General features: G+C 34.6%; 2 protein-coding genes across 2 annotated transcripts; both read left to right on the forward strand.

Annotated features, from left to right (window-relative positions):
* The first annotated feature begins 315 nt into the window (after window positions 1-315).
* On the forward strand, window positions 316-7,029 carry LOC128995567 (uncharacterized). The gene is made up of 10 exons (XM_054420588.1): window positions 316-399; window positions 920-998; window positions 1,226-1,389; window positions 1,690-1,751; window positions 2,351-2,595; window positions 3,211-3,404; window positions 4,099-4,721; window positions 5,215-5,517; window positions 5,810-6,217; window positions 6,780-7,029. The coding sequence occupies exons 1-10, from the start codon at window positions 316-318 to the stop codon at window positions 7,027-7,029; spliced, it is 2,412 nt and encodes an 803-aa protein (XP_054276563.1).
* Window positions 7,030-9,836: 2,807 nt separating this feature from the next.
* On the forward strand, window positions 9,837-17,880 carry LOC128982598 (angiotensin-converting enzyme-like). The gene is made up of 4 exons (XM_054401560.1): window positions 9,837-9,911; window positions 10,492-10,735; window positions 11,085-11,222; window positions 17,596-17,880. Exons 1-4 carry the CDS (start codon window positions 9,881-9,883, stop codon window positions 17,753-17,755), a joined length of 573 nt encoding a protein of 190 aa, XP_054257535.1. The 5' UTR covers window positions 9,837-9,880; the 3' UTR covers window positions 17,756-17,880.
* Window positions 17,881-26,095: the final 8,215 nt, after the last annotated feature.

Raw genomic sequence — 26,095 nt, forward strand, 5'->3', positions numbered from 1 at the left:
AGACCTACAACCACCGAAAATTTCAAGTCTCTAGCTCATCAAGAAGTGGTCTAGAATTTGTATACCTGAGTGAGTAACAATTGCGGCTGTATAGTATTTAGATATATAAACTTAGTGACTTTTTCAAGTTTCATTATTGTAGTTTCTCTACGTTTGTTGGTATAAAACCAATTTACTTGTGGTAAACTAAAAACTGTTTGGATATTTGGATTCTACAGTTAATGCAGAATAAAACGATATAAGTATCATATGAGAAATATGTTCGTACAACGGTAGGGGAGCGTGTAAAAGAGTGAGATTTTCGCTGGCCGCGTAATGGAAACAGGCCCGACTGTCAGCCCGGTGACGTCACAGGAGGTGGGGGAGCGGGGCCGTGTCGGCAAGTGCTACATCAAAGACGTGAGCTAGCCCCTGTATTCTATAGCCCCGGTAATCACGCCCAACGATGTAACACCACACCAGCATACCACAACAAATGGTGTATCTCGTCAAAACATGTTAATTTTATATATTCTTATCTACATATTATTTTTTTATATTCTGAACACTTTTTAATAATATAGATAAATAGTAAGTACGGCTTTTATATTGGAGCTCTCATACCTCAAAAAGAAAATAAATTAATAAAAATTGTTTTCTAAATGTTTAAAAACAACTCAAGTTTTACTAACAGTAGGCCTACTTACACGTTTTTTTAACAGGGCAAGAGACGCCTTACGTATGTTTTTAATATTTTCGCAGGGTTGAAGAAGACTCTTAATGTAATGTAATTTCATAATACAAAATTTTACTTCCAGTGTGAACAAACATCGCTCAGACAAATAGTACACATCAATATAAAGTAACCAATTGTATATTAAATTGATTTAGCTTTTCATATTTTACATTACATTCTTGAATACATTTTTGTATTTTATAGGGGGAAATGGCGTCTACCTCTTGTGATACAAACAAGAAATACAGTAGAAACTTGTGCTCCTTCACCGGATGTGGAAGAAGTAGAGCTCGCTATCCCTCATTGCACTTTTTTAGATTTCCGACTAAAAGACCTTCTATTTGTGATCTTTGGGTCGAGAATTGTGCTAATGAGGCTTTAGATGCGGTCACCAAAAAGACACTAGATAGAAGGGTAGTGTGTGAAAAGCATTTTGAAGACAGTTGCTTTCTAAGCACTGAGAAAAAAGATTACACGCATGTGCTATTCCAACAATTTTGTCTTTGGAAGACGGAAATGATGCACCATCAACAGTAGCTGCCCAAGAGCCAAACCCCACACAGCTGACACAACCCCCTTCTGATCCTTCTAATCTGTACCAAGAATCAATAAACCCCGTACAAACCCCACAACAATCTCAAGTTTATGACAGACAGGCTGCTGGTCACGAAGCGGTTTCTCGAAGAGCTTTATTTGCCACGCCTAGTTCTTCAAATACCGATGCCCCCACTCCACTCTACAAAAAATTTAAAAGCATTAAGGGCCGTAAACAAACCCCCAAAAAAACGTTGACACCTGGGAAAAAAAGACTGTTAGGTAAATTAAATACATCAAGAAAACTTAAGCGAAACTATCAGCAAAAAGTACAGCGCCTACAAAATAAACAGACCAACATAACAAAGGAAATGATGATATCTGCAGTACAAAACATGCTACCAGTACATGTTTCAAATTTTGTTTGTATGCAATTGAAGCATGTGGATATGAAGAAAATGCCATGGACACAGGAAGAGAAGTTGCAAGCCTTAGCAATGAGGTACGCTTTTTATACACACTGTATTTTTTTATGGCCTACCTATTTTATGCGGACAGCTGAAACATAAATAAGCGTTGAGAGGTGTTGCTCTTATTTAAATAAGTTAGACGGAGGATTTACTGGTTATTTCATTGTGCGAATAATAAATCATAGCACGAGTGTAGATGTAGCAGATTTTGTAATCCGCGTAACATGGAGCTAAGCCGTTATTTTCAATTGTTTATCAATTAATTCAATAACCTTTGGAGCTTGGAGGGTTTTCTAAAACTTTATAAACTTGTGATACTATTTTAGCTTGCTATTACAGAAGTAAAACAAACTTTTGGAAGTAAATTTATAAAATTTCAAAATTATGTAAATCATAATACAACTTCAAAGTTGAATTGAAAAGTCCGTTATTTCGAAATTCTACAAGCTTGGTACTAAATGTTTAACTGTATGGGTTTGTTATTCCTACGACACAAAGTCGGATAGTAGCCTATAATAGTATAAGCATAGTATAATTTCTTGCTTACCGATTAATATAAGTGGGTAAGTCCAAGTCGTATTACAGTTTAAATTGAAGAAATTTGTTTAGTGTCAAATATACAATTTTACAGATACAAATCCCCAGCATTGTATGACCAGATGAGAAGTGATGGGTTTGCTCTGCCTAGCACATCGACAATTGCACGCTGGCTGCAGTCTATCAACTTAAGGCCTGGCGTATGCTCAGAGATCATCGGCTTGATAAGAAATAAAGTCAAACACATGGGTGATTGGGAAAAAAACGCTGTCATTCTGTTCGATGAGATGAGCATCAAGTCTAGTCTTGAATATGACTCGAAAAGGGATGTGGTTGAAGGTACTGTCTGTTTTGTATTATGCTTTAAAAGTATAATGCATAATATTAAATGGTATTAAATTATAACGTTCTTTAGTTAATTTGAATGAAAACCATTCCTACTAAACAAGCTACCAAAGTTTGTTGCTAAACAAATTTAGAATTATAAAGTCAAAATTAAACTAACGGAATTTTAACCAGTGAGCTTATCTTAAAGTTAACTAATAACCTCTACCTCATTCAATATTTACCTTTCCCTCCTCCAAACCACATCCACTTCACCAACCCTTCCCCCTTTTTGTAACAGTGGCCTTATGCTAGACTTTATAAGTAACTTATATTTCATTCACTATTTATTTTATGTGGAGTTGATACGGATAAAAGTGGTATAACCATTCGAATAGTCATTGGTATTTTGTTATTGACATTACTCAAAGTCGTGACAGTTTTTGTTTACCTTTTAATATAATTATGCATTTTGAATTAAATTAATTAACTTCGTATTAAATAACTAATTTGAAAAGGGTCGGTTTATTTTTTGTTATTTATTTATTTTAAAAATCCACATAATTACATAAACAATTAACAAAACTTAATACATCAAATGATTTTTTTTAACTCACTTTGGTATTTCAGGATTGTTTGATCTTGGAGAAGATGGCCGTAAGCCTTACCCAGCTACTCATGTCCTACTGTTTATAGCCAGAGGGCTTACATACAGATGGAAAATGCCCATCGCTTATTTTGCCACCAATAAAATGGTGAACGGCTCTGTTGTGGCAAAACTGATTCCTAAATGCATAAATGCAATGCAAGATGCTGGGTTAAAAGTGAGAGCGGTAGTATGTGACCAAAGCTCAGTGAACAGAAAAGCAGCTACGCTACTGAACACGTCGGCAGAAGCCCCATTTTTTATAATGGACGAAAGGAAAAACTAATTCATCTACGATTTTCCTCATGTCATAAAATGCATCAGGAACAACCTGATGAAAAGGAAAAATGGATGTTTTTTTGGACAGATGACGTTTAGCAAGACACCTACGTTTGTAAATCAGGAGGTAGGTGGTGTTACAAAGTTTAAGTTTTGCTACGTATTTTGTTAGTTAATTTTGTTTATGTTGTTAATGTATGCTATAATTAATTATAAGCAATTTCCCTACAGGGAAGAAGCTATTACCGTCTCATGGTAAAAGCTAAGTCCGGGTCCATGATAACTTTTTGTTTTGAGGTCCCCAGCTGCCAAAAAAAACCAGTCGATCAACTTTGTATAAATTTATGTGTCCATAAGTACGATAACTCTCGTAAAAAGGGCCCAATAATAATGAAATTAAGACTTCATTTATATGAGTTATATTGATATTTACATAAAAAAAATTTATTTTGTGTTTATCGTTGCAGCAAACCTACGTTCAGTAAACCTTTTTCCATTATACTGTATTTAAGCAGCCAAAATCTAACGACATGTTCCCACATGTAGGGACTTTCTTGAACTATGTAATTAATTAAAACATGTAAATGTTTTAGGAAACGGCCAATCCTGATGATGAGCAGCAGGCAGCTGCTTCAGAGGAGCCGGGTGAAAAGCCCAGTATTGGTGTTGCCGACTGGGATCACGTCCAAAAGCTCTACAACATAGATAGCGGAGCCACCAAGTCCAGAGCCACCAAACTGACGGAGAAGCACATCCGGCCAAACAGCTTTGAAAAGATGTCGGTTAAGCTGGCAACTCAAGTCTTTAGCTTATCCGTCAGCGCAGCCATGTCAACTGCAGTTGAAACTGGGGAGCTGCCTTCAAGCGCACTAGATACTGCGTACTTACTGAAACGTTTAAACAACAGATTTGATGTGATGAACAGCACAAATAAGTTCCATCCGAACCCATACAAATGTGCTATTTCAGCATCTACCAACAGCCATCTTAGAAAGCCACTAGATACTTTAGTTGATGACATAAATTGGGTCAAATCTTTAAATATGTTGCATGAGAAGAAAAGACCACCTTGCTTACACAGCTTAGAGCACACACTGGTTGCAACCCGAATGCTCTGGGCAGATTTGGAAGAAGATGGCGCCAAATACCTTTTGACTGGAAGACTGAACCAGGACCCAATCGAGAATGAGTTTTCGGTCGCTAGACAGAAGTGCGGGTATGTAAACGTATTGGGATAAGAAGGCTTAAGGATTAGGCCTGTAAAATATCTCTGATTTGAAAACACCCCCGTAGAAGTAAACCTACTAATTCATGAAATTTCCAATGAATAATATATGCCATAAAACCGCAAACCTAGTTTCTTAAAATATGTTCACACACATATAAGCGATAAATACAATAATTTTAATAAGTTTCCATAACAATAACATTGTTGATGAGTACGTAGGTTTGCTGAAACAAGGAACACAAACAATTGGTTTCTATGAAAATATGAATAGAACTTAATTATGAGTGTAGGTTTTATTGGATTTACTCATTAACCACTTAACCAAGGTTAATAGATGAAAATACAATGTTATTTGTTTTTAAACTCGATAAAATCGTCAAAACCAAATATGTTTTTTTTGTCTTGACGATATTTTTAAAAGTACAAACAAAAAAACCCCAATATAATTGAAATTCTTTTCTCAAAACATTTTATGTTCTAGGTTTGAAAGAAATCCGTCTATTCGGTTGTTCCGCCAAAACTTAAGACATAGGATACAGGCAGCTCTGGTCCAACCCCCAGCTGGAGCCAACTGTGAACCCGATGACGATGAACTTTTGTCGACAATGACGATAGATAAAGAGACAGAACCACACAGCGGATCCTCATTAGCCTGTGAGTCAGCCACGACCGCCCTCCCCACTGAAGAACATGAAAACTCTCTTACTCCAGAATCGGACACCGACGAGGAAAACGACGCCGGTCTTGGATCCTCATTGCCATCATTGCAGTCCTGTTCCGTTAGGTGAGTATAATTAAATGCCTTATAAGTTTTTTATAAGTGTTTTGAATGGGAAATCATATTTATCCACTAAACTGGAGAAGCATACTATTCCTTCATTAAGTAATAATGCTGTAAGATAAATGGAGAGCTGTGAATAGAGATATTAAATAGTTTACAACTATTTTAACTAATTTTTAGTTTTAACTCATTTACAGGCCTACAATTTTTAACTAATAAATGTTATTTTTACAAGGTATTTCACCGGTTATGGGGTCAAGTCATGCTTAAATAAATTCAATTGCGCCGACTGCAGGAGGGAACTGTTGAAGCTGCCACCTGTTCATACAGCAGACAGTCCTGAAGAGGCCCTCATCAGGAACAAGGAGTATCGGCATGACACATACAGTTTGATATACCCTACGGACAAAACAACTGAGGTAGTGGACATGGTGCTAAGTGTTTTGGACAAAATTTTCAAGACCAAAATACACGTTGTTGGTTTTAAGAAAAATGTGCTCTTGAAAGCCAAACAACTTATTTTCAAGACCCACTCAGAATGGATGAGAGGTGCTACGGATTGCTACAAGCACAGGGAGTTCTTAATAAATAAGATTGTCTCCGCCAAAATTAAAAGAACTCTGCAAGCAATGTCCAAAGAACTGCGCCAGCCCGGTGGGAAATATGGTAATCACTGGGAGAAAGTGATGAAATTGCAAAACAAGTAGGCTCTTTTCTCTTTCAATGCCATGTATATGCAATGATAAATCAAATGTATATATAGCAAAGCAAGTTATTGTATAAAAATATTAACGAAGTACTTGTCCTTAAAAAAATCAGATAAGATACCAGTAAAATTCAATAACTTTAATTGTAAAGTAATTTAGGTTTCATAATAGTAAATTGTATTCCTTCAATTCAAACCTGTCAAATTTATTAATGTTCCCAGTTTTTTTGTCAACTTTAATTTTATTTCGACTAAGTAAACATTATCCAAATTTAATACATCAAATCACAGAAATTACTTTTTCAACTGTAACAGTTCTGAATTTATGGCGGAGTTTTTTTAGCCGGTAAAAGTCCGGCACTACTCTCAAATACGGGTTTTTGAGTGTCCATGAGGATTTCCACTCCGCCCGACAAAATAAAAAGGAAAAAAAATGATATAGAATTAAATGGGATTCTATAAGGAAATTATTGCTTATTATTAATTAACTACATCCTTGGTAATGAAATATCAGTTCTACATATCATGCACCCTTTACACTAATTTGATGTTATAACAGTAAGAGGATTTTCATGAGTGATCGTAGTACATTTATCAAGGGAGAAGTAGGTATATGGTTTGACAAGAGGACAGTACTGTCGCTTGTGGCTAGCCAGCACCCTGCGAGGGATCCATTTGCCAAAGGTATGTTCAGCGGGTTCAGTGTACACAGTACGTGTACGTCGGTGTCGAGTCGAGTCGACGGCCAGTCCCGGGTTGGCGCTCGGTGCGGCGGTGCCGTTCTCATACGCCGCTGTATCCCCTCCTAGCACACGGATCGTTAGTTCCTCGCGGCGCCACAAGCTGTGCCACTGCGCCGCTGCCGTCGACACTGTTGCTACAAAACTCCGCAAGATCGCACCACTGTTCCCCCGTCTTCATCTTTTAACATAGCTATAACTGATCTACTTAGGGAGTATGTTTAATCTATGCTTGTAGTATTCAAAGTTTATGGTCCATTTGGTTCACATAAATAAGATGCCTGTTTGCAGTAAAGCCAATGGTAGGCTTACTTCTGGTTTACTTAAATCATGGAATGTATATTTGCAGTATTCAATGTCAATGATACATATGATTCGCATAAATAAAATGCCCATTTGCAGTGTCCAAACTCAATGGTAATTTGGTTCACGTAAATGAATTGTCTACTTACAGTATCCTATAAGTCAATGGTTCATTTGATTCACGTAAATGAAATGCCTAATTGCTATAACCAAAGTCAATGGTACGTCTGGTTCACGTCAATGGAATGTCTACTTGCAGTACCTATCCAAACTCAGTGGTATCTTTGGTTCACATTGATGGAATTCTTAATTGCAGTATATCTATTCAAAGCCAATACCACACATTATTGAATGGTACGTCTAGGAAAGTCTACTTGCAGTATCCAAACTCAATAATTGAATGGCTCCCCGGAAAAACGTTCCAAGCGCCAGAATTAGAGTTTGCAGGTTTTTAAAACAAAAACGTTCCTTGTGCTTTTGTCTATCAAGTGGTTTGGCCGATTTTATAACAAAAACATTGAATTATGGGTAGGGGAATTTGGCACTCAATGGAAGAACGTTCCTTGTGCAGCGTATTGGGCAGACAAGACCATGTCTTCACTGTTGTCAGGCCTTATAAAACAATTAAATAGAGGCAAAAAACTAAAGTTAAACATAGATTTTTGGAAGAAGAAAGTTAAGAAGAGTCATAGAAATAGCGGGAAAGAGTAAAAAACTACAAAAATGAAGTAGTGACTGAAAAAATACTTATTTCTGAAGTAATTGGAAAAACGTTACTTGTGCTACAATGCACACTACAGTTGAACACTATAACGTTAGTGATCCAGAATATTTACCAGGACATAAGAATTTAATTTTCATTTCTAAATACTTATTATTAGTAAATTACAACCTAGCTGTTGTCAATTTACTGTTTACTGTCTTATATGTTATTTTTGTTAAGTGAATGGGCGGATTTCTCATGTTCCTGCACACACAACGGCTGCAAGACTATACCTTACGTGACTGACTATACTGTACCAAGATAATACGTTTTTCTACAAGATTTTGTGTGTTATTTTAGTTAAATGAAGTGCAATATTGTAAAATTAAAAGTCCCAAGCACACAAACAATATCTGCTTAATAAAAAGGCTAGGGGTTATGTCGGTTTCATTAACAAGATATTGTGTATTCTTTTAGTAAAATAAGATTCAATTTTGTAAAAAAAAATTCTTTCACTTGCAGTTTGAGAATTTCTGTACCTAAGCAATAAAAATAATGAATTATTGTAGCTATTAAAACTTTATTCTTTACAAAACGTTCCAAACGCCAGTATTGTAGAGTAGAGTGCTATGTTTCAGTAGAAAAACGTTGCTTGTGCATATCAAACTAGGCCCAATCAACGTTTTTCCACTACATTTACACTTAAAATGTCAAAAGCTTAATAATTTGGATTTTTACTTGAAAAAAAAATCCTTATAACATCGTTTTGACTAGACCTATCAAGTAGAATCCAAAAAAATCCAAAAAAAAATATCTTTAAAAAATTACTCTCTTAACCTTTTTTTTAGTTTCTGTAAAGTTTACAAAACGGCGCATGGCACGTTTTTCCAGGGAGCCATTCCAGGGTAGGCCTATGGTTCATGTAAATGGAATGGCTATTTGGATTAAAGTCAATGGTGCATCATCAGCCTTATTCCGGCGACACGAATTAATTATTGGTTATTAATTTTGTAGAAAATTATGTTCAATGATAGTAATCCGATTGTTCTTTCCTTCTCCTCTGTACGGTATTTGTAATGTACCGGTACTATTTAGATGATTCGTTAACTAACATATATGTTGTGACTCTTGTTTACCTTTTTATTATCTTGCAAATACAGTGGAACCTTGATAAGAAGACCCTCGATAACAAGTCGCCCTTGATAACAAGTGTTATTTTAAAATCCCCTTAAAATTATTTTACCACTAATCACATGTTATTACAAACCTCGATAAGAAGTCAACCTTGATAACAAGTCTTATTTTACAATCCCCATGAGAGTCTTGTTATCGAGGTTCTCTACTGTAATGCCATGGCAACCAATAATTCCATAAGGCCCATGTTAAATTTCCAAAAGTTTAAATTCACGTAGGGAAAAGCCCTGTGGTCTGATTTGTACCATTTCAGATTTATACCTACCCATGGTTGGCTACTATGATTGTGCTAAATTTGGTGCAGATCGCTTTAACCGTTCAGGAGGAGTATTTGTAAAACATAATCAGGAGTGTAGTATAAGAGTTTCGCTCGCTTCGCTTCGCTCCGCTCAATAAATTTCACCTCCAAAGCCGAAATTGTCTTGTTAAACATTATTTTCTCTTTAACACACTTATTAGGAGATTTTGTATTGATACCTTTGTTATTAGTTGAGTAAGTACATTGTGTGTTTCTAGCTTACTTGTGTTTAGGAGCACAACAAACGAATAGTGTAATTTCAGCATTTAACTACAAAGTCTAATACATACAAGCTTGTATTTGTTGTTAAGTAATGTCCACATGTTTCCCAGGCAGGTGCCAACTCGGCGTTCCACGAGGCTGTAGGAGAGACAATAATGCTAGGGGTCCAGAGTCCCCTTCACCTGGAAAGGCTAGGGGTCATGGCCAGCGATGAAACTGATATTCAAAAAGGTATCTGAAGGGACTGTGCTGTTCATAGTAAACTTGTGAACTACGAGAAGTACCAAGATCGCTTTAGGTCTCTTGCTATCTTGGGACCCAGTTGTCCTTTATCATTGGGCTATAAAGACTTATAATAAATGGTCATGGCTAATAAAGAACTAGTTGATATTAGTATAACTATAATCTATTGTGTAATGTCATCTGATACATTCAACACCGATCTTCAAACGCCAATCTTCGCCTTAAAATACGTAACCATGTTTGTACCGGTGTCCGGTAGGCTTTTCACGAATCTATTCTATATATATCTAAGCTAACTTTAGCACTGGTAGGTCTACGTCTAGGAATATGTATAATCAATGCTTGTAGTATGGACATTCAGAAAACCCTTGATAAGTTACAGTTTACAAAACGAAATTATGAGAATCCCTATTTATGGAACAGAAAGAGAGATATGTAGCTAAAAATCTATATCTTCAATTAGCTTGGCCATTGAGGTGTTTCCTGCTTGTCAATTTAGACCAATATTTTGACATGGAGATGGATTTTATTTTATCTGACGCATTATAATATAATGTCGTATTTACAGATCTGGAAATTCTCCTTTTACTCAAGACAGCCCTGAACAAAGTCCCTCAGATAGTGTTTGGCATGATGATGGACAAATGGCGATGGAAGGTGATGCGGGGAGAAGTGACTCCCCAGGAGTACAACACGGAGTGGTGGAGCATGCACAAGGAGTTCCTACGAGTCAGTCCTCCTGTGCAGCGGTCCAAGGCTGACTTTGACCCGGCGGCCAAGTTTCACATTATGGACAACACGCCGTATATAAGGCAAGTTCAGTGTAACACCGACATAAAAAAGTAAGCTCAATAACAATGGCAGTCGTGAGAATATATATGACTTGGAAAACAAATCCCTGGGTAGGTATGTTCAACGTGCTCATTTTCGTGACCAAAAGTTTTGAAAACCACCACGCAGCATCGTTACAAACGAGACGTACCTAAAGTTGAAGAAAGCCTTGTTGGCTTAGCCATCCAATCGCATTTGCTACAGTCATTAGGCTCGTTTATATATTTAATACGTTAATTTGTGCAAAAACGCGTCTCTAGATATTTCTCACTCGCATGACTGTTATTCGACTGTATGAGTCATGGGACGTAACCCTTTTTTGTTTCACAGATACTTCTTAAGTGGTTTCCTTCAGATGCAGTTCTTCGAGTCTCTGTGCTTGGCCACAATTCCTCGCCAGGCAAAACTTCCTTTCCCTCTTCATCGCTGTGATATTTACGGAAACAAGGAGGCAGGTCGTCTTTTGAGGTAAGTGTACTAGACTGGTATAAAAGAACAGGGTGTATTTTTTAAAACGCAACACAAATTAATCAACTTCTGTGAAACAATCGCTTTTACGACGATATCAATTATCAATTATTTAATATCTATATCTATCTATCTATCTATAATATTAAAACGAAACAGGGTTTTTTATTTCACGATTCTGAATCAACCACTTGACGGATTTTCATTATTTTTGTGTTGAAAGAAAGATAATTTTGAGAACTAGGGAATGTCGCAGCCACAATTTTAGTTTAGGGTCCCAGTTTTTTATAAATTAAGTTTTAATTTTTAAAAAGTCTACCAGCCGACGCTAAGATTCTAAACTAGCTTTTGGCATAAAATAATTTGCTTAACATAACAGCTGTAAACAATCAGCTTTTGTGTCACAAATTCAGCATTTGGATAAAAATGTAAAGACATACTTAGGGTTGACTTATTTATACTATGTGTAATGCTAATCATTGATACGTTCGATTCTTCTGTAAGAGGATGACAGATTAATTTAATATACATAGTAAAATACTAGGATGTTCAAATTATTTTTTAAAGCAATCTTTGTAATCTTCGATTTGTTTTAGAGCAATATAATTTGTTTTAACTAAAAGCTGGTTAGTTATAAAAATGCCCTATAGAACTATGAGGTTATTTACTCTGATTTTGTCATTGATATAGGAAATAAGTAAGATTAGTAGACCACCGAGATAAGTAACACCATCGATGTGTACAAGTCGAGGCTCTGTACACGAGTTAAATAAAAAAGATATGCAAATTATTTTACTGCCGCTAATTATTAATTATTAATTTTTTTTTCAACTTTTTAGAAAGGGTAGGAAAACCACAATTTTTACATATTTTAATTCATGTTGGCAGCTTTTTGTTTACAATCAATGTTTTTGAATGCTTGAACTTTGTTTGGATTAGGCCCGGAAATATTGATGTCATAAATATGGAGATCAAGAATCCTCAGGAATACAATTTTAAATTACCACCACAACCTCAGACGAGTGTTATTCAAAGATAAACAGACGAATGACATAGATTTAACACAAAGTCATCATTGACCTAGGATACTGCAATTAGACTAACCATCCTTTTATGAAATCTAAAAAAGTTGTTTGGCGTGTGTTTAGTTGTGGTTACGTTTGGAGGCGCTGAATATTTTATAGTTTAAATTAATGAATATGGGGAATTACGATGTGCGTTGATTCAATGAGGGTGGTTTGATTATCAAGGATATTGGAACTGATAACGGAATGGATAATAAACATAGACAATTAATTACCTCACTAGATTTACTAGCGTGTTTTACGTTTTTAATTCCTTCAACATGTGACCAGTTCATTTGTTCAAATGAATATTATTTTATTTTTGACTCAGCTGTTTACCAAAACAAACTATATGTTGTTGTGTTTACTTTTCTTTGTTTATACGCTTATTTATTTAGCAGAAATTGATGTCAATGGATGCAGTGAAATTGACATAAAGGATGTGTGTGGACGAATTGTTTAATGATGTCAGGACACCAACGTTATAATTATGTGTACTGTGAATTTTATTGGATATTTTCGTTTTATGGTTTATTTATTATTATTGGTGATATTGATTATGGAAGAGGTAGGTAGGCTATGCGATGGAAGGTGATATCATTGACTAGGCCTCCATACACTTCTCAATTGATAATTACTCCTTCTACTGTAGGCTGCAATAAAATTTGTCTTTATACGTGTAAACTAGCTGTTCTGAATTATAGGCCAACTCCGTTTTAACTGACTACTCCCGTACGTAGGACGGGCTAACACCTCGTTTCACTTTAAAATGTAGGTAGTTTTCCCTTACCGTGAAGGATCTGCGTTATCAGGAAATGTGTTATTTTGAACTAAACATATCAAACACTTGCGTTTAATCAAGTTTTGTCGTAAATGCAATCTGTGTAAGTATTTAGTTTGTGCATTGCAAATTTCAACTCATATTTGGGAAATATTTTTTCAGCAGTTTATCACTTAATTGTTTAAGATATAAATGGTTTACATGTTGATACTTCTTTTTCTATATGTTTGAATGTGATGAGTATGTTGGCACGGTAAAATTTTGGTTAGTAATGAAAGCGTCAATCTGTGTAGTAGGTCTCTATAAAACTGTTACCGGTAAATAAACTTCATACTTGCAGAGTGCAGCAGAAACCAAAGTCGACTCATACCATACCCACTATCCCCGTAGTACTGATGATTCAGAAACTTGGGCACTGACCAAAGAACCGAAAAACCTTAATGATGGGTTAGATAATAAAGTGCAGAGAAAATATACAGACCAGTTCAAGATAACGACCCGGAGGTCGAAATAAAAAAAGAACAGAGAGCTAAGAGAAATGTGTTAACACCAAAATATAGGGATGCTTTCCAGAAGTAGGTAAAGCTTGGGTGGACAGGCTGTGCATAAACTTTAAAAAAGTATATTCCAAGGAGTACCACACGATAGGCGGGAAACATCTAGTTATGAAATGCATCCTCAGACTGGATCTAAATTTTGAAGAGGCAGGTGATAGAAGAGAATCCTCATAAAAGTTTCAGTGGTCACGGAGATACGATGAGGTAGGCCTACGTTAAGTACATAAGTAGTACAGTATGCAATTGGAGGTGGCATGTAGCTACTTTACTCAAAACCAGTGTGAATCGGTCGCCAATCTCACTTATTGCACTTATCACACTGTTGCTGTTTTATGGTAAAATTATCGGATTTAAAATACATATCGCCATATTTTAGGTCTATATTCGAATGGAATAAATAGGTGGTTACATTTGTTTATAAGGTGATCTTCCCCATTAAAACAGCCAGAATTTTTGTCTATGCGTGTAAACTAGATGTTCTGAATTATTCCGTTTTAGTTGACAACTCGATTCCCGTACGTAGGACGGGCCACGTATATAAGCTCGTATATAATATTAAAACGAAACAGGGTTTTTTTTATTTCACGATTCTAAATCAACCACTTGACGGATTTTCATGATTTTTGTGTTGAAAGAAAGATAATTTTGAGAACTAGGGAATGTCGAAGCCATAATTTTAGTTTTGGGTTTCAGTTTTTTAGAAATTAAGTTTTAATTTTTAAAAAGTCTAGCAGCCGACGCTAGCAATTTAAAGTATTTTCAATGCTGGTTTAACTAACAGCTGGTTTATAACTGTCATTGAAATGTTTATGTTACGAGTTGTTTGTTTACAAAAATATTGTTTGTTAGTGTTTGTCTACATACTATTTCACAATGTAGGTAGTTTTCCCCTACCGTGAAGGATCTCCGTTATCAGGAAATGATTTATTTTGATCTAAACATCTCAAACACTTGCGTTTAATCAAGTTTTGTCGTAAATGCAATCTTTGTAAGTATTTAGTTTATGCATTGCAAATTTCAACTCATATTTGGGAAATATTTTTTCAGCAGTTTATCGCTTAATTGTTTAAGGTATAGTGGTTTACGTGTTGATAACTACTTCTTTTTCTGTATGTTTGAATGTGAGTATGTCGCCATACTAAAATTTTTGTTAGTAATGAAAGCGTCAATCGGTGTAGTAGGTATCTATAAAACTGTCAAATAAACTGCAGGGTGCAGCAGAAACCAAAGTCGACTCATACCATACCAACTATCCCCGTAGTACTGATGATTCAGAAACTTGGGCACTGACCAAAGAACCGAAAAACCTTAATGATGGGTTAGATATAAAGTGCAGAGAAAATATACAGACCAGTTCAAGATAACGGCCCAGAGGTCGAAATAAAATAGAACAGAGAGCTAAGAGAAATGTGTTAACACCCAAATATAGGGATGCTTTCCAGAAGTAGGTAAAGCTTGGATGGACAGGCTGTGTATAAACTTTAAAAAAGTATATTCCAAGGAGTATCCCACGATAGACGGGAAATATTAAGTTATGAAATGCATTCTCAGACTGGGATCTATATTTTGAAGAGGCAGGTGATAGAAGAGAATCCTCATAAAAGTTTCAGTGGTCACGGAGGTAAGATAAGGTACGGTAAGTACATAAGTAGTACAGTCTGCAATTGGAGGTGGCATGTAGCTACTTTACTCAAAACCAGTGTAAATAGGTCGCCAATCTCACTTCAAGATTTTTCAAATCGACACAAATGCTGTTTTATGGTAAAATTAACGGATTTAAAATGCATATCGCCATATTTTAGGTCTATATTCGAATGGAATAAATAGGTGGTCACGTAACATTTGTTTATAAGGCGATCTTCCCCATTAAAACTGCCAGAATTTGTGTCTATGCGTGTAAACTAGATGTTCTGAATTATTCTGTTTTAGTTGACAACTCGATTCCCGAACGTAGGACGGTCCATAAGCTCGTACTAGATAATTGCATAATACATGATACTAGCTCATGTGTTAGTGAATTGGTATCCCCGTTTTCTTTACTTCATCAGCCAATACATATAATATATATATGTAATATAGGTCTATATATTATATATAGACCTATATATATATAATATATTTCTGCATATGAGGTATTGATTGAAGTTTCCAAATTACATCTGGAAATTTATTCTCCACCCTTTATAAAAACCAATTATTTACTTTCAATGTACAAGAAATGAGATTGCGAAAGCACTATGTTGAGTCTTTATCAACAATTTAGTCCCAAGAACAGTAAAACTCATAGATAACTGTAACAATGCATATAGGGCCTAAGCCAGACAGTATAACATAGGAACATAGGTAATATAAGTAAAAACAGGGATACCAACATATGAGTTTGGTGTTGTCTTTAAAATGCTTGTAATTTGGATTGCATAAAAAACACTTTTATTTATTTATTTATATGTGTACTTTTTGTTTCATTTATAATAATGGCTAGGTATCTTTTCCCAATTTATTCACTTGATGAGGGTTCAATCACGTCAATAGTATGTTACATTTGTCTGAATTATTATTATGTCCCAGATGTGTTAGAGACAATTTTGCTGCACACGAGAGCAATGTTGTAGGAATGATCTCGAGTGCAGCAAAGGCCTTTTGCACTCGTGTTACACATTATATTTTTCCTACAGTCACTTATAAAGCATATAAATAATTAGTCTTTCAAACACTATACAACACGTTTTTAGGTTCAGCTGGCAACACAAATAGGTGCCATAGAGATGGTAGTACCCGGTCCATATCACTCCGCTATTTTTCCTCGGCAAGAAATGTGCTCCGCGACTTGAGAATATAGTTCCGTATGTTTTTGTAATTTGAAGCGGTTTCCAAGCCTTAAAAAATGCTTTAAAGTTATTTTCTTGTTTATTAAGATCGTAGGAATGTTTTAAAAACGTTTAAAAGAAAAGTCCAGAAAGTTCAGAAATACCGAAACTATAAACACGAAATGACAGGTTAAATCGTAATTATAATAGTCAATCAGCTGCTCATAGTATCATTATCTTTAAGTGTTGCCAAACCTATTTCCAAGCGTACACGGATTACGTGCATAATAGAACCACGCTGTTTTGTGTTGTTTCGTTGGAATCCTGATGTGCGCCAAAGTATAAGCCGTACGACAAAGTATAAATATGCAGCAATTAGCAGCTTTCTGTACTATAAACTATAAACAGTACAAGGAAGCCAACTTTATCGGGTGACAGTAGGAAAAAGCATATTGCATTAGAGACGGTATATTGAGCTTTTAAGTCAAATCGCGTTTTTATAGATTGGCAAAAAAACAAACAATTATTTACGTAACATCTTGCCAAAGTTTTACCTTTGACTATTAATACAACAACTTCTGTATCCAATAGTCAATGGTTTTACTTTAAGAATCTCATTGCTTATTAATTCTTACGGACTTGGTCAACAGTTGTTCGCAAAACATATCTTTCGGCTGGGTTAATCATGAATTATTGTTGCAGAAGTTGCAGGCCATGTGGTTTTCTCAGGATGTTCTTAAATGGCTGAAATCTTTTATTTAGATATGCAGCAATGTGCGGAGGTTGGTGACACTAGATCAGACTGGGTGACTGTTAAATGCGGTGTTTCTCAAGGATCTATCCTTGGACCTCTGATTTTTATACTGCACGTCAATGATATTAGCTAGACCTTGGTCAACTGTAAACACCACATGTACTCTGGTGACTTAAGTACTGTACATGACATTTTACTGTAAAAAAAAATACTGTAACGAACAATGTAAAAAACTGACCGTAAAAGCCAGTAACGAATAGTTACATGCACTGAGAAGCCATGGACTGACACTTAATCACGAGAAAAAATAGCCTATTGTATCTTGCCATCTAAAACTTCGTACCTAAATTATCATTTCATTCATCCTTTTACTTTCCTTTATACTAACTCTTGTCGTGTAACCATTTCAGGAACATGATGCGCCTAGGCTCTCGGGCAGAACCTCAGGAGGCGTTGGCTACCATGACTGAGGGACGGTATATATCATACTCTGCAAAACCCTTTCTAGAGTACTTCCGTCCTCTGTCACTCTGGCTGGACAGCAAACTGACTAACGCTTCTCCTATCTGAGCCACGTTCACCGAGACACATACTGGTTACCGCGGGAAAACTAAATATATATGAGCTTGATCTATTTTCATTAAACCTGAATTTTCTCATGAGTGCCATAACATGGAGTGGTTTACTTACATGAGTTAATTTAATTGCCATTATTAAATCGATATTTATTTGTAGTAAAATTGGTTGAAAAATACTACATTATATTTATATATTTTAGTTTATTTCAATCTATTGTTTCAAAGTTGTTTTTTAATACATAAAATACTATCAGTTATAAAGGAGTTTTATTTCCACAAGTCTTAAAAGAATAATTAATCTGACCGAATCTGAAGCGATTAATTGGCTGCATTTCTACATTCCCGAAACCCAGACATTTACTGAAAACCACATGCCTCATGGACATCGGTATCGCAATAATATAATTTTCATATTATATTCAACTAAAAGCATAATACAGTAGTGATTTTACTATTTATATCTTCTCGTAATAATCGTCATGTCCACGCAAATAATGAGCAAAAAAGCAAGCCAATTAAATTTCACTAATTATTATCTTGATCAGCATTACCTATAGGGGAAAGTGGAGCAAGATGAGGTACTTAAGCATTTAATAATTTTTTGAAAGCTTCCTAATTTATTAACAAAAATAATTGATATTGCAACTTAAACTTCAGTCTTTATAGAGTATATATAAATATTTTTGCTCGTCTAGCTTAAAAACTTATACATAAAAACCCTTTTTTCTGTATAGTTTACCAAGTACCACATCTTGCCCTTCAGTGAGGGCAAGATGGGGTGAACTCATGGGGCAAGATGGGGTACCATTATAAAGTAAGGCAAATAAACAAATAAACACTAAACAAACTTAAAAACATTTATTAGCGAATTTCCCATATAGGGAATAAGCTATTACCGTAGTACTCATGGTAAGACCTGGGCGCGGGACCGATTTTTTTTTTCGTTTTGAGGTCCCTAGAGACCAAAAACACCATCCGTTCAAATTCATATATATATATATATATATATTTATATATTTATATATATATATATATATATATGTGTGTGTGTGTGTGTGTGTGTGTGTCCGTTAGCACGATAACTCGAGCAAAAATGATCCGATTTTGATGAAATTCGGTACAAACGTGTAAACCTACGTTTATTCGAACGAGTTCGCGATCCAGCATGATCACGGCTGGGCATGTCATCAGCATGGGAACGGGGGTTTACGGGGGGTTTTATGGGGTAAAAATAGGTTTTTCCCATTTTTGACCCAAAAAACATAAAATTTAGCAATTTCTTTCCAAACCATTTTGTAGAGCTTAAAAAAACAAATAATTTAGTATATTGAAGCGTTATTATGCGCCTAATGGTTACGGAGAAAATTCCAAAAAATTGTAAATTTAAAATTCCCATGTTATTTTTATGGAGAATAAGTAAACTGTTGTAGTTTGCTTGTTTATGAACATATTTTGATCAAATTTGAAAAATGTTTTTATTTCTTACTAACTATTAACATAAAAAAAACAGTTTTACCTCCCTGATGCAGCAAACCTAAGTACTTGTTAAACTAATTCTATTTAAACCGGGAATAAATGTTATATTTTTAAGTAGACATTTCAGTGTAAATCAAATGGAAATTCGCTTAGTCTGCAGGTTTGCTGCGGCGGGGGTATTTTAATATAAAAAGTATTATGTTGTCAATAGTGTATTACGTTTTAACCGAAAACATAAAAAGTTACTCCTATAAACAATAACAAATTACTCAAATTTATATTATTGACACTTAACTATGTAATAAAAAGTACTGCAGTTACCGGTACCAAAAACATTAATATCATTACTAACTAAAAGATACTTCTCCGTAAACTAGAAACGTCTGCAGTTAAAAATTAAAAAATAACTTTAATAACTAAAATTACTGTTCTCCTTCAAATAAACATTCCCCGTCTTGCCCCCTAGTAAGTACCTCGTCTTGCCACCATGGACAATTTTTAGATTAGGTTAGTATAATGTATAAACAATATAATCAATTAAGCTGTATGTTGTAATAATAACTTAAGAAAACCCTCTCATTTGATAATAATAATAAGTTGTATGAGAAAAAGCATGTCTCTGAGATTTTCTTGCGTGAAAACAAGCAAAAATTACATCACGGTTGGTGAAAAACACACTACTGTATGGCCCATACGCATCATGTGGTTTTCTTGAACTGTTGCTGCATTATCAGACAAAGGCATAGCAATAATCTACGCACTACTTCAACTATTTACCTTAGTGCTGAGACACCCACTAAGGTAGAAATCACAAAAACCCCGTCTTGCCCCCACCTTCCCCTGCGTGTTTATTAAATTGACTGAAGGTAAATAAAAATGCATCTAATAACACTCAAAACATATATTTAAGTTTATCATATATTTACCTATACTCATATATTCCCTATATGGAAAATTCGCTAATAACATATTATCGATTTCGATTGGACACTCCAATAATCGAATCATCAGACCCAATAGGCGAATGGCCCAAATTTCCTAAAGGTAAACGTGTCGTTCAGGTTCTAAGTTATTTTGAAGAGCTTAATAGACAAATAATTTATATTGAAGGTTTTTATAGGGATTTTGATAGGTTTTTGTACACCTAATGACCTAATGGTTACGGATAAAATGAAAAAAAAACTATAAATTAAAAATTCATATGTAATTTGCTTTGGGGCTGCTTTAATTTACTTATTAAATGAAAACACTATGTGTTTATAATGATTTATCACTACCCAAATTGGTTGAATGTGTTTACAAAATTTTTTATTGGTAGTGCTTGTAATTTGGACTAATAAAATTTGCTTCAGGTTTGTACCTTTACTTACTGCTAAGTTAAGCCTAGATTAAACATAACTTACTTATAGAAAGACAAATGATTAAGCTGAAGGATTTCTTAACAATACAAATTTAATGAACTAAGAATGAGATATTACAATGATGAATGGGGTTTGATATTTAAATGAACAGATAAGTTAAGTTACAGGGTCACCATCTTTGGTTTAGCCTAGCTCAGTAAAAACAGAACAATGAGTTTACAATAAGATATAAGTTTATTACATAAATCTTCTCATTGAGGGGAACTCGGCTGGCTAAAAAGATCTTCAAATATTTTAATTTATAAAATAAAATATGTCAATTATTATGAAAAATGGGATAATTAATTGATATTGCCCTTAGGCTTGGATAGGTAAGTTAAATAGTCCGACAATGAATAGGCCTAGAATGTGAAAAATTTATCAAAGTTGAATTTAGTTCTCTTGTTCAAATTGTTTTTCTAGCATTTTTCTTGATGAAAATAAAGTAGTTTTTGAATTCAAATAATTAGGTTCGATCAGAAAGTAAATAAAATAGGTCTGTATTAAGTTGAATTTCTTGAAGTTAGGATAAGCCTAATACAAAATGGAGAGTTCTCACCAGATCTTCAGTAATAATGTCCAATTTATATCAATCTTGAGGTGGCAGTACAAAATAGAAAAATAATATATATATATATATATATAGCTAAACTGTTCTTCTGTTGTTAAGTTAGTGTTAAGTTAAATAATTTTAATCACTTTGACTTTTTAAATGTTAGGGATTTATACCCTCACTGAATTTAAGGTGTTGATGCTGCCATGTCCCAATAGAGAAGAAGGAAAATTTTTATTTCACACAGGAACAGGATGATCAAGGTTCATTGTTAAAGCCAGCTGTCTTCTTTCTTCATCACTTGCACACGCACTCACTTCACTTGTAATCAGGCTTTTGGATATTAATTCAATGTTGGGGTTTTAGAAATAATTTATACTATATTAATAATTTTTGGATAAAAGTGTTATTGCAACTATGGACTTAATTACAGGTTGTACATTTTTTTATTAACAATAATATTTGTTGAATATATAAAATATATTTTAAAATGTGGTGATGGTTTCTGAGGGGTGATTAAAGAATAATATAATTCAAATTTACTATACTTTTTCTGACAATTTATTTAAATAGGCTATATGGCGAATTTTGGTACAGTAAAAGAAGTATAATTATATAACTAAAGAATGAATGTAGTGAATGGTCTAAAAATGACATGTAACATTGCATTATTTGTGGATATATTTAATCTAATTTGATAAATTTAATTATTTGTTACTGTTAAGATATTAATAACATTTCCTCCATTTCTTTAAAACACACGTTAATACCTTCTCTGTAGCAGCAAACGTATAAGTTTGCATTAACCTTAATGTTTAGAAAATAAATAAATTTGACGATTTTAAAGGGAATATTTTATTAGAAATCCAACCATTTAAATGGAAATTCACTTAGTCTGCAGGTTTTGCATCAGTGCGTGGTGGTTGTGCCGTATTTTGGAATTTTCTCCGTAACCTTTAACCGTACAACAACGCATGCACTATATACAAGTTAGTTATTTGTTTAACCAGTATGTGAAGTGGCACTTTGCACTCGCGTTACAAATTATTTGTTTCCTACAGTTACTAAAGCATAAATAATTATCCTTTCAAACACTATACAACACGTTTTAAGGTTATGACCATGACCATTTAATATTATAATAAAAAATTAGGCCTATAAAATTTAATTTGAGGCATTTATTATTTTATTTTATGAACAGAACTATTTTTTCGATTAGTAAACCTTTATTCGATTTTTAATTATCAGCAAGTTTGGTATGTTATAACAGTTTAATTTTATAATTAAAAAACTATAAGATCAATTTTATAATTGTTCTTAATTTTATAATTAAGTATGACGTCATGGATCAGAAGCCAATCAGAAGCCTCTAAATGACACTGTTGGCAAAACTAATAGTGAAATAAAAATTACGCACTGTGCTCTCTACTACAGTTATGATCACGGAGGAATTTTGAACTAAACTATTATGTCATCGTTGCCTCATTTATACCTCCCGTAAGTCAGACCCCTCGTCTTACAGTTATTTCAGTCCCATGCCGATGCCGCTATGATTATGTTTTTTCATACAGTTACCTAACAATGTACATGTTCTCTCACTGATTTGAGAAAGCAAAGTGGCCAATTCACTCTTCAGTGAGACAATGTTAATTACTGCTCGCCCCTTGTTAGTAAAAAAGCTCGTAAGGAAACAAATGTAAAAGGAAAAAACATAAACTAAACTGGTTTAGTCCTCAATTAAAACAGACTAGAGACTTGATGTTAGCACACTATAGTAAGTATAAAAGTCTCTTATACTTGGATTCTGTAAAGGCTCAGACAGCTTACAGCACTTATCTTAGAATAAAAAAGTACTACAGGAAAGAATTAACTACTGCTAAGAAAAATGCTTATGAGAATTTCATTCAGACTTCAAATAATAAGTGCAAAGCTGCCTGGGACATTAATACAATAGACCAAGATACACTCAACAGTTATTTTACAGATTCAGTTGAAGAACTTACCAACCTGGTAAGCCAAACATTCACAACAGCTGAGGACTTGCTTGGGCCTGAACCAAGTGAGAGGGTCTGACTTAGGGGAGGTACAAATGAGGCATTTAGTTCAAAATTCCTCCGTGAACAGCGCTGTAGTAGAGAGCACTTTGGCAATGAAGGTTTACCAGTCGCAAAAATAGTTCTGTTCATAAAATAAAATTATAAATGCCTCAAATTCAATTTTACTATATTTTAATTATAAAATTAAACTATCATAACCTAACCGAACTAACCAAACTTGCTGATAAAGAAATAATATAACAAAAGTTTAGTTGGAAAAATAATTCTTTTTATTAAATAAAACTAGAAATTGTTTAATTATTAAAATTTTATAATGACTTAATAATAAAATTAAACTGTAATAACCAAACCAAACCAACCAAACTTGCTGATAATAAAAAAATCTTGGACAAAAAGTTAATGCTACCAGCAGGATTCGAACCCGGGACCTATAGTATGTCAGCCCGGCACGCTAACCAATAGACCACCGAGGCCGATGGCTGTTTAACGTTTTGTTACGGTAATGGCGTTCCCTCAGCTAATAAGAAGCTCTCAGCTGTCATCGTAGCCTCTTCTATACCTCCCCTGAGTAAATACCCAAGTGAGAACATACATTCCAATTGGTCTTACATTACACCAGATGAGGTAACCAACACTGTCTATAAACTCTCAAACTCAAAATCTATGGATAGTTATTGGCTCTCAAATTATATTATTAAGAATACCATCCACTTAATTGAAACTCCTTTGGCTCTGGTCATCAACGAGTGCCTACGTGCTGGCATTTTTCCACAAAAACTAAAAATTGCTAAAATAATTCCGGTTTTTAAGAATGGAGATAAATCACTTTGTCAAAATTATCGCACTATCTCCATATTGTTCCAACATTTTCTAAAATATTTGAAGCAATTATTTTAAAGCAGTTAAATAATTATTTTGACTCAAATCACCTGTTAACTTATTCACAGTATGGCTTCAGACCAGGTAGATCCACTACATTGGCGGTGTCAGAAATTACACAGTCCATTTTGAGTGCGTTTGAAAATAGAGAATCAGTGTCAATGCTCCTTTATGACCTCACCAAAGCTTTTGATTGTATCCCTTTTGATATCTTGATTAAGAAGAGCTTCAATTTTATGGAATTAGGGGCAACTCATTACAATTACTCAAATAATATCTAACCAACAGATCACAGTTTGTATGTGTTAAAGGTAAAAATTCACCAGTTACACAAATCAAGGCCGGTGTTCCGCAGGGTTCTGTCCTTGGCCCTTTTCTTTTTATTGTGGCCATAAAGGATCTTCCTCGTAATTTACCTGTAAATGTACAATCTATGCTGATGACACAACAATCTTTGCTGCCAATAGAGATCTAAACCTTCTTGCCCGCACAATTCAGGATGCGACCAACCATGCTTTGAACTGGTTTTCCTTTAATCAACTTATTTGTAATGAAAATAAAACTCAAAGCATAATATTTTCTCTTTTACAAAACCTACCTGAAAATTCAGTAAAACTTCTGGGAATTTACCTTGATACCAGAGATTGAACTGGAAAACTCATATTAACAATCTTTGTAAGAAGTTGTCAAGAGTCATTTATCTTTTTTGGAAACTTAAACCTCTTATCATCATAGAGTACCTGAGATCAGCATATTTTGGCTTATTTCAATCTTACTTGCAATACGGTCTTATTTTATGGGGTCACTGATCATCACATATTTATGATGTTCTTTTACTACAAAAGGAAATCATCCGCACTATTGCCGGGGTGGGCCCTGTGCAGCACTGCAAACCACTCTTTGTAAAATATTGCATTTGCACAGTCATCAACCTTTAAATTTACAATGTCTTGATGTACACAAAATGTAATCTACATAAATTTTACACTCGACAGGACATCCACTCACATAACACAAGAGGCAAAGGAGCACTGGACATTCCTCAGCACCGGCTTGCACTTACAGGTAACTCTTTTAAAATTAATTGTACTGTATTAAGTTATATAATTAGCTGCCTGAGCCTATCTTTGAAGCAACCATTCCTATCTAAGTCTAAAGTTTACTCGTGGCTGTTAGAAAATCCATTTTACACACTTCAGGAATTCTTAGATTCGACTGTTCTAATCTAGCCTTTAGATTAAGCCTATTTTACTCTGTGACTTTGTATTATCGATCAATGTAAATATTTAGCCTAATTTGACAATGCCTATATCAATGTATTTGATCAACGGCAATAAAGATTCAGATTCTGATTCTGATTACTTTGTCTCACTCCAGATTTGCAACGTGAAGACACGTTTCGTTACCAATTTATTTGTTTTATGGTAACTGTAGGGAAAATATAATAATGTGCAACTCGAATGCAAAGTGCAAATCGCCTCACTAGAGAAACCATTCCTCACTCGCCCACGGCTCGTGAGTAAAGGATTTCTCTCGAGTGAGGCAATTGCTCACTTTGCTCACTAGTTGCACAAATAACTATTTTTTACAAATTTCAGTTACTTTATTATTTAAATCTTCGGTTAACCTAAAAAAATTAAATCATAAACAATAGCTCGTCCCTTAGTATAATAGTTCCTTATTTAGTATAATGTAACCATAGACAAAACATACAACTCGTATGTTTTATCTATGATATAACCTATGGTAGGGAAGATGTAATGCTGTATAATCAATTGTAATAGCAACTGTAGGGGTAGCAGACTTTAATTCCGCTGGAATTTTACCCCCTGAGCTGAACTGACGTCACCATCTAGGGGGTAAAATTACGGCCGTGAACTATTGAGTTGCACGCACACCATCAGTTCAACAAATTAAAGGTGGGATTAAACGTATATTTTCACGGTTGAGAACTTAATCAGAACCAC

Source organism: Macrosteles quadrilineatus, unplaced genomic scaffold (genome assembly GCF_028750875.1).
Source record: "Macrosteles quadrilineatus isolate MER2022 unplaced genomic scaffold, UCM_ALF_1.0 Scaffold_1__1_contigs__length_201487025, whole genome shotgun sequence".
NCBI lineage: Eukaryota > Metazoa > Arthropoda > Insecta > Hemiptera > Cicadellidae > Macrosteles > Macrosteles quadrilineatus.

Bases quoted from the DNA above. Each gene is read 5' to 3' on its own strand.
- LOC128995567 (XM_054420588.1), top strand. From the start codon at position 316: ATGGAAACAGGCCCGACTGTCAGCCCGGTGACGTCACAGGAGGTGGGG. The intron at 1,752-2,350 runs GTACGCTTTTTA...ACAATTTTACAG, and splicing joins TTGCAAGCCTTAGCAATGAG to ATACAAATCCCCAGCATTGT. The intron at 2,596-3,210 runs GTACTGTCTGTT...TTGGTATTTCAG, and splicing joins GAAAAGGGATGTGGTTGAAG to GATTGTTTGATCTTGGAGAA.
- LOC128982598 (XM_054401560.1), top strand. From the start codon at position 9,881: ATGGCCAGCGATGAAACTGATATTCAAAAAG. The intron at 9,912-10,491 runs GTATCTGAAGGG...TCGTATTTACAG, and splicing joins TGAAACTGATATTCAAAAAG to ATCTGGAAATTCTCCTTTTA. The intron at 11,223-17,595 runs GTAAGTGTACTA...TAACCATTTCAG, and splicing joins GAGGCAGGTCGTCTTTTGAG to GAACATGATGCGCCTAGGCT.